Raw genomic sequence first — 9,468 nt, 5'->3', positions numbered from 1 at the left:
GTCATTGTGTAAAATTCTATAGCAGTGAATGAGAGAATACATTAAATACTTTTTTTGTGTTCCCATTTGCTCAAATAGCAAATGAAAAACTCCATATTAGTGTTTTCACAACTTTCAAAAAGAGGGAAAAAAAAGAGATTGGCGGTCAGAAGTCACTCCCACAGCGTTATATTATATTTTGCATAAAATTTCAAAAACATAGTTAAAGTATAGTGTTATAAATGTACCTTTAAAAAAAAAAAATTTAAATATAAAAAAACTGCAGGATTTACGATGCTGATGACTGTTAAAACGCGTCATCACAGTCTTTGAAAAGGGTGCATTTGTGTTCTGTAGCATTCAATACAAATTAAATAATAATTTAAACATTTAAAAAGTCTATAATTCTGCTGTTTGCCAAAGGTAATATATTGTACATTTTGTAAAAGAAATGTGTTCAGCATGTGTCATAGCAAAAAAAAAAAAAAATGCCTATTGCGCCAATTGCGCCATTTTGCGAGCTGTTGGCGGTCTAGAAGGAGTGAGCTCACTGCTACGGTTACAACTGCGGTGAGTTGCCTACATCTTTTATTATATGATGATGTGGTTAATGTGTTTAAATAAACTCTGTATATAATTCCATAACAGAATACATTTAGAGAAGTTCCTTTAGCTGTAAGAGGGGGAAGTGGTTAATTTGCTAATTAACTTAACAATTCGATATTGGAATTCGTGAAATGTACAATAAAAAAATACACATTAATAAGTCATGAAGTCATCTCATGGGGCATAGAAACGTTCAGGTCAAATAGTTCAAAACACAAAACGTTTGTTTATCAGCAGAATATTTTTTTATCATTCTAAACTTTTTCAGATTAAATTCGATGCCCCTTTGTCTGTTTTTTGCCGCACATTTTTTTATTTTAATGTGCATTATTTAGACAGATATTTTTTAATATTCTATGTATGCTACAAGCTGTTTAACCAAAGATATCCACTATAAGGGATAGGCCATCCCATACATATCATGAGATCGTCTTGAAAATGCCTCCCGTATCAATCTCTATTTTACATAGACCTGTAGCTGAATAAGCAGCACATAGATTTTGCAGTGTGGAGAATAGCAAATAAAAAGAAATAATTTCATAATAAGTATTAGAGAAGCCCATTTACGCGTGATTGCATTTCAATGTCTTTATTTCCAAAGCGACAGAGTCATGGAGCTCGATCATGCACCGTAAACCCGCGCATTTTTTAAACACTTTGAGCTCATGTCCGCTTGTTGGAGGGAAATCCAAATATAAAGTTGTCAATGCGTCTTTCCATTAAGGCGAACTCCACAGTTTGCCAAAAACCACAGTCAAGGTGGATAAATATTAATACCTATTAATATAATATTTCATACATTATCAGAGCCATAACCTGTTATATTTAGACATTATTAGACAGATTATTAACTGATATTATATATATTTTTTTATATCAGTTGGTATGAAGATTATAATTTAAATGTTTTATTATTAGAATGTTATTATAATGTTTAATAATTTATGATCATAGCTAATCCTGTCATATACAATATATTGCATTAAAAGGTTTAAAAAAAATAGTTTATTGTTAAAAATGGGAAACATAATTTAGTCCTGATTTAAGTAAATTAATTAAAGATTCAAAATTCACCCCATCCAGAATTGTTTAAAAGTGATAAATGGTTTCAAACAGAATGACTGCTTAAGACACACATATCCTGATAGAGTTCTATAGAAAGCAAATGATAATATCAAGTACTCTTCACATTTGTTCTCATGTTTTATTGTTGAGCTGTCAAGTTGTCATGTGTTGCAATAATCAGTTAGTGTCTTATTCTATTTATTATTCATTTTTCTTTTATTTTCTATTTAATCAAACATTAGAATAACCTAAACAGCCTTTTCTACTATGAGCATCATCATACTTCTTTTGCATACATTTTTTTTTTCAGATCCTGAATAGCTGGCAGGTGTTCTTCCATATACCATGTAAGTAATTAGAATTTATTATTTTTCCATATGCAAATATAGTTTCACTAAGGATATTAAAATTAGATGATGTAAATCATGATGAATCACATCTCATTAGAAATGTAGTTGCAAAAGTCTAAGGTGTCGAGTGGGCCAAGCTGCACTTCTTTAGGGCTTGACTGCTCCATAAAAAGAGGAAAATAATCAACACTTTGTATTTATTGCAAACTGATATATCGGTTATGGGCAATGTTTTTACGATGCCTCATTGATTTTTCATCTTCTCTCATCTTGCTCAATTTTCCCCCCACTATTTGATGTTGGCTTATGCTTTTTAACAGTAAATTCAGTCTTCACAACTGCAACAGAGGGCTAATACCATTCAGAGGCATTTATTAAGCAATACATGTCATCTTCATTTATATAGCGCTTTAACGATTAATCGCACAGCCCTAAATCCTATGCATATAAATATCAAGAATTAAAGGCTGAAATTCTAAACTCGCTTCCATTATGCATATTTTGATCTCAAAACTAAATATAATAGGTATATGATGACTCGACTTAACTTTTCCAATAGTTTTGGAGAAGACTATAGTTGCGTTTAATTTCGAGGGCTGCATCCTCCGTAGGTCGCATTTCAAGGCTGCATACGTCATCGAAATGGTCTCTTTTAAGAAAAGTAACTGTTAGATTGCAAACTAAGAAATTACAATATTTTACACCTCACTAGAAATAACAATAAATTTTTATTAAGGTTGCTTTTCTTAAATAAGACATCCTTGATGACATAGTCAGCCTTAAAATGCGACCTCCAGAGAACGCAGCCCTCAAAGACGCAGCATATAAATCTATTTCTGCCTCTGGTTTCTGTGTGTTGTAGTGAAATGGATTACCTTAATGGAAATTCACGGACGAGGAGGAGGAGAATCAAAGTCAGAGTGCAGCAGCATTTAATGAGTATTGCAATGGAGGCTATGGAGCAGGCAGATCAGGCTGTAGACCAGGCAGTGCAAAATATTGAGGACAATGGTGATGAAGCTGTTAATCTGGATTTTGATGTTGATACTGAAGTTGATGACTTGTACATGGCAAGTGATCCTGATGAAGACTCTTGCTCTGATAATCTGATAATCTGAAAGAGATGGGTCAGGGTAGCTACTATCATTTTGGCCTTACAAGTGCAATAATTTCAGAATTGAAAATTACAAGCGAGAGTGAACTGACAACAGATACATTGACTGCTCGTGTGAATGTTGATGGATTACCTCTTTCTAGGAGCTCTAATATGCAGTTGTGGCCTATATTAGGTCAAATAGTTGAATTACAAAAAGCAAATGTTTTTATAATCGGTGTCTATGCAGGTCCATGTAAACCTGAATCAGTAAATGAGTACATGCATGATTTTATTGAAGATTTAATAGTTGTCACAAGAGTTGGTGTAACTTTTAATGGTAAACACTACAATGTACCGCTGCCAGATGCGTTTATCTGTGACACTCCAGCAAGAGCCTTTTTAAAATGTGTCAAAGGTCATGGTGGCTACAGTTCTTGTGAGCGTTGCACGCAGTATGGCATTTATCTTGATGGTAAAGTTGTGTTTCCTGACATGGATTCAAGCCCAAGAACAGACACTCAGTTTGATCAAATGTTTGATGAAGAGCACCACCACTCTAAATCACCTCTCCAGGGCCTAGGTATTGGCATGGTTTCCAGTTTTCTTTTGGACTATATGCATTTAGTTTGCTTGGGCATTGTCCGTAAATTAATTGCTCTGTGGTTCAAGGGACCATTACAGTGTCGGGTTTCGTCTTCTACTCTATCTGCTATCTCTTATCACTTGAAACTGTGTAGACCAAGCTTACCTCGGAGCTTCTCCAGAAAGCCACGTTCTTTGACTGAGTACAGCCAATGGAAGGCTACAGAATTCAGACAGTTTTTATTATATACAGGGCCTGTTGTGCTTTTTCAAAGATTACCACGTCAACAGTACAATAACTTTCTCGTGTTGTCATCTGCTATGAGAATACTTTTGTCTCCTATGTGTAGAGAATTCTATGGGTATGCCCAAAAATTATTAAGATTTTTTGTTACCAACTTTGAGAAGATATATGGGACAAAATTTCTTGTTAACAATACACACAGTCTTTTACATTTAGCAGATGATGCTAAAAAATATGGCCCTCTGGATTCAGTTTCATGTTTTCCATTTGAGAATTATTTGGGACAGTTGAAAAAAATGGTGAGAAGACCACAGAATCCTGTGCAACAAATTGTCAGGCGTGTTTATGAAAGGCAATTATTTGCTCACATGTCCGAAGACATGCCTGAAAATGTTAAACTGACACAGCCTCATGATTTTGGACCAATGCTGACAGAATTTCCCCTGCATCAGTTTGTTCAATACAAAATGTACAAACACAAAGACACAATGATCTCAAGCTCCATTGGTGCCAATTGTTTTGAACTTGAGGGAAGAGTTGGGATTGTGCGGAACATTGTGCATTCCGCTGGAGGAACACATGTGATGTATGAACTTTTTGAGACAGGGACATGTTTTTTCAACTACCCCATTGATTCTACATCTCTTGGAGTCTGTTTGCTATCAAAACTGTCTGGTCAGCTTTCCAGTGCTCCAGTGACAGACTTCACTAAACCGCTGCTTTTACTGCCTCTTAATAATTTGTTTGTGGCTTTGCCTCAGCTACACACTACATGATTTATTGAACTCTGCAGGGTGTCCTCGTTCAGTGTTGTGGAGTTTGTGGATGAGGTTGACCCTGATGGCTGCAAGAAAATTGACATAATTCCATTCGAGTGGTTCAAGGGCACAGAGAGAAAAGAATGCTGGTGGCCACCAGCCTCACTGGTCAATGTAACGAAGGCTGTGAAAGAGCACACACCACCAGCCAGCAACTGGATAGCGTGTAACGTGCGTGTAATGCGAAGTGCAGGTAACTGATTTTCCTCCTTTATTAAATATAGTAGAATAAATACTGCTATACTTTGCTTCCATTAATTAGTTATTTAACCCTTGAACTCTTTATGTTTGTGTTCATTTCTTTACATCTTTGTTTTCCAAAGTAATACATAAAGGGCTGATATAGGTTTTCACTCCTACCAAGCAGCATCACACCAGGCTTGACATAGTTTATTAATTAAATCAATGTGCTCTTGATAGATAGGAAAGAAAACCTGCAACCACAATAGCACTTTGCAGATAAGATGTGAAATCTGATTTATAGTTATTTGCATATATTCTGGAACAAATGTTCCAGAATACCAAAAAAAACAAATGCATTCGTGGTACTAAACGCTAATGCGAATTTCGAAATCTGCCTCACTCCTGTTATTGTGTATCATTGTGTTTTACAGCCACTTATGCCGAAGCTAGGGTTAAACTCCACCAAGCTGAGTATTCATCAGACTTGACAGACACAGACACAAATATCTCAAGAAAAAAAAGGTAGGTGTTATTAGGAGCAATACAGGTCAAATTCCATGCCCTCTAGAAATAATATGAAGGTAGTAGGTAAGGTGTGTCTTATATGTTTGTTAACTTCTCTAGGCCAAGTGCAAAACTTATCCAGAGTCCACTGAGCACTCAACTGGAATCAAGTGAGCATTCAGATTCTTTGGAGGAGCTTCCACCCACTCCACCAAACCAACTCCTTAGGCCAAAAGTGAGAGAAGTGAGAAATTACTTCCAAAACCCCACTGCCCAACAAGGCACCAGCCCCACAGCCCGAGGAGTTACCAGCCCCACAACCCAAGGAGTTACCAGCCCCACAACTACAGTTACCAGCCCCACAGCCCGAGGAGTTACCAGCCCCACAGCCCGAGGAGTTACCAACCCCACAGCCCGAGGAGTTACCAGCCCCACAACTACAGTTACATGCCCCACAACTACAGTTACATGCCCCACAGCCCGAGGAGTTATCAGCCCCACTTGTGAAGCCATGTTCACTAAACTTCTAACAGTTTTAGAAGAAGTGAAGGAGACACAACGTGTTCATGGAAAGATGTTGAATGCCCTGCTGAAAAAGCAAGACAGATCGATGGTAGAGGTTCCTGAAGGAGTGGTCTTGCCTCTGAAAACCCAGGCTGACCTTGAGGCTCTTGATCAGAAGCTGGGGGATCGTAGTGTCATGTCTGCTGTTGTAAGTTTACATTATTTATTACATCTAAGGTCAAAAACACCTAAGGCCTACAATTGTATTTTAATTGGTGAATTGTTGTGGTTTATTTTTTTTTTATTGATATACCCTTTTATAAGTCTAAAATAAAGTTTGAATATCAGTAAGTATTTGTAAATAAGTAAAGTACTGCAAAGTACCATTTGATATAAAAACATATTTTTCTGTCTACTTTGAGGAATTGATTTGATTAATCTTAGCTTATTTTTTTTGCAGTTTATGTAAACCATTGCTTTCTCTCTTTGGCTCTCATCCTTAGGTTGCCATGGTGGCAGATGTGGGCGGCACAAGCATAGATGACGCAACGAGAAGAATGATGAAATACATCTTTTCAAATGAGCTGGCATTGGAGTACAATTTGTTTGGCCGTCATGGGAAAAAAAAGTTTAAAGATTTGCGTATTTTCAACGTTGTGTATGGTAAGTAAATTAACTTAGTATAACTTAAGTTGTTAATACTGATCTTAAATTTGATGGTAGCACTTTACAATAAGTTAACATTAGTCAATGCATTAACTACCTTTAGTTAACAGTGAGCAATGCTTTTGTTACAGTATTATTCTTTGTTAACATTAGTTCCCCTTCTGTCGCTCTCTCTACGTTGTGTCAGAGAAGCGACACTAGGGGTCTCTCTTGAGCACCGAATATGCCTCTGAACTTTATGAAAAAAGGCCAATAGAATGTTGGCAGTCAGTATTTGCATATCCCGCCCCGGACATATGGGTATATAAGGGAGCAGATATGATGAGTACATTCAGAAATTCTCTTCGGAGCCAGAGGACGCATGCAGCTCACTGTCATCGCTCTCAACTCCTGCCTCTCTGAATGCTCTGCTGACTGCTAGATCTACGGCGCACTTCAGCGGCTTCTCCTTCTTGCACGGCTGTGCATTCTGCCCCTGGGCGCTTCGGCAGCACAGAGTTCTCTCACGAGAAAACTAAACAGTTAAAAGAGTGTTTCTTTCCTAAAAGAGTGAAATTTCCATTAAAAGAGTAATTTTCCTCTAAAAGAGCGATACACAGAGCGTGGAATGTCCTTTTCAGGACGCGTCTTTGTAAAGATGCCATTTCCCCTCTTGCGTAGTTCCTGGATGCGGTAGAGTGCTCTCCGCTTCAGACGGCCACAAGCGCTGTCTCGTGTGTCTGGGCGCCGATCACACCGAGACAGCATTTGTGGATGGTTCATGTTCTCATTGCGAGAACATGACCATGGTAACGTTGCGGTCGCGGCTTGCTTTCAACAGAAAGCATGCCACTCCAGCCGCCCCCCGCGTCCTTCCTCCTTCCCACGGGATTGAGGACGATGCCGTTGGCGCTGGAGGCGATTTGGGGATGGCAACGGGTGCAGCTCCGCCGGGTACGCCCCCTCGGACCTCCCGACCCCTAGTGTCGCTTCTCTGACACAACGTAGAGAGAGAGACAGAAGGGGAACGTCTAGGTTACATATGTAATCTCCGTTCCCCGATGGAGGGAACGAGACGTTGTGTCCTTCCCGGCCACGTCGCTGGCTCCTCAGAGAAATCCTGAATGTACTCATCGTATCTACTCCCTTATATACCCATATGTCCGGTGCGGGATATGCAAATACTGACTGCCAACATTCTATTGGCCATTTTTCATAAAGTTCAGAGGCATATTCGGTGCTCAAGAGAGACCCCTAGTGTTGCTTCGCTGACACAACCTCTCGTTCCCTCTATCGGGGAAGGGAGGTTACATACGTAACCTAGACGTTAATGAAAACACAACTATCCATTGTTAATTCATATTAGCTCAGGTCCATTAAGCTATATTAACGCAACAAGGTAAACAGGTAAAATGTTTTATGTTTTATTTTGGTTATGTGTTAGTAAATGTTGAAATTAACATTAATTAAGATTAATAATGCTTTAGAAGTATTTGTCATTGTTACAAAGGTAATTAACTAACAACAAATAGAACGTTATTGTAAAGTGTTACCAATTTCATTTTAAAATCTGCAGACAGAATTACTTATTGAATTCACGTGCCTACTTAATCCTGTAAAGCCCGACATATGAAATAATAGTCAGAAAATCTATTTTATTTAAATGGTGCAGTACATTAAACTTTTAGACTAAGTATGTTTTTTAATGGAAGGACAGACACAAGCTAAATTTCCTTGTCGCTTTCTGCTGTGAGTGTGGACTGCCTTAGACAGAGAGCAGACGCGTCAAATCAGGTTTGTTGCATTAAATCCATTAGACAATGTTCCTCCACCTAATATTTCTTTAGAACATACACACCAAATAGTTAATTATTTTATTATTTCTTGAGACCTCATAATAATTCTACACTGTTGATGGCATGACCGCAGTGCTAAAGTTCATTGTCATCAAATTTTGAGTGGTTTGTTAGATCCGCCAAATTTAGTAACTACCGAATTGATCCAGAATGTGATTATCTGCCGCTACTGATCTGCGGCCAATTGATCAGACCATCCCTATTTGTAATATTAATTAGTTTGTATTAAAAATTAATTTGTTTTTGCAGAGGCTCTTAAGAACAACCCCCTGACATCAAAGGTCAACCAGCAAGAAGCTGAGAGGGCACTGTCAAAATGGTTCACTGGAGGAAGAGACAGAGGAGGACAAAGGGCATCAAGAATGCACCAAAATATGGCTGCAGTTTAAAGTTTACTGAAAAGGTTATAAGAAGTTGCTGTATCTAACTGTTGCAGTTCTTGTATTTTTTTCTGACTATTTTGTTCTAAAAAGTGGGTTGACAGCTTTCCAAAACACTCAAGGCTGGTTCTAAAATAGTATTGTGACATAAAGCTGTTAAAATAGTTAAGCTAAATAAAGCTGGATTTTGAACATATTTCAGACTCACTGTGTTCTCTACTGCTTTCTGCTGGTAATTTTTTGATATTTTATTTGTGAGGTTTTTCTATTCAGATTTGCCTACGTAAGCTTGCTTCAAAATTAACATTTTGTCTGAACCTCTAGTAAATTACGTTATGTTGTTAAGTTGTCTGTTCAGAATCGTGATCTCTGTCTGAAACACTAAAAGACTCGGGATTCTCATTTTAACCTAATTCTAACTTAAGGTATTAAAACTGTGACTCTTAAAGCAACACCATGGAACTTTTCCTCTTCGGTCGCCCTACTGGTTGGAAACAAAATTGTCCATTACCGCTGTCGTAAATTATTTAGCCTACTGTTTCACGCACGCTCACTGTTTATCCAGCACCGGCTTTAGAATGAACGATGTCCACAGACAAGGAAGAGTATGTTACATGATTTCATGAAAGTATGATGTATTGCGAAGAAAACGAAAT

At 37.8% G+C, this 9,468-nt stretch overlaps 1 protein-coding gene across 1 annotated transcript; it reads left to right on the top strand.

Annotated features, from left to right (window-relative positions):
* Positions 1 to 4,627: 4,627 nt before the first annotated feature.
* Positions 4,628 to 8,982, top strand: LOC127656590 (uncharacterized). The gene is made up of 5 exons (XM_052144974.1): positions 4,628 to 4,933; positions 5,355 to 5,445; positions 5,548 to 6,139; positions 6,435 to 6,594; positions 8,682 to 8,982. The coding sequence occupies exons 1-5, from the start codon at positions 4,921 to 4,923 to the stop codon at positions 8,819 to 8,821; spliced, it is 996 nt and encodes a 331-aa protein (XP_052000934.1). The 5' UTR covers positions 4,628 to 4,920; the 3' UTR covers positions 8,822 to 8,982.
* Positions 8,983 to 9,468: the final 486 nt, after the last annotated feature.

The sequence above is a fragment of the Xyrauchen texanus genome, chromosome 16 (assembly GCF_025860055.1).
Source record: "Xyrauchen texanus isolate HMW12.3.18 chromosome 16, RBS_HiC_50CHRs, whole genome shotgun sequence".
In the NCBI taxonomy this organism is placed as follows: domain Eukaryota; kingdom Metazoa; phylum Chordata; class Actinopteri; order Cypriniformes; family Catostomidae; genus Xyrauchen; species Xyrauchen texanus.
The sequence above is the reverse complement of the archived record's forward strand: the minus strand, read 5'-3'. Positions and strand labels throughout refer to the sequence as shown.

Bases quoted from the DNA above. Each gene is read 5' to 3' on its own strand.
- LOC127656590 (XM_052144974.1), top strand. The intron at 6,140-6,434 runs GTAAGTTTACAT...TCTCATCCTTAG, and splicing joins GTAGTGTCATGTCTGCTGTT to GTTGCCATGGTGGCAGATGT. The intron at 6,595-8,681 runs GTAAGTAAATTA...TTGTTTTTGCAG, and splicing joins TATTTTCAACGTTGTGTATG to AGGCTCTTAAGAACAACCCC.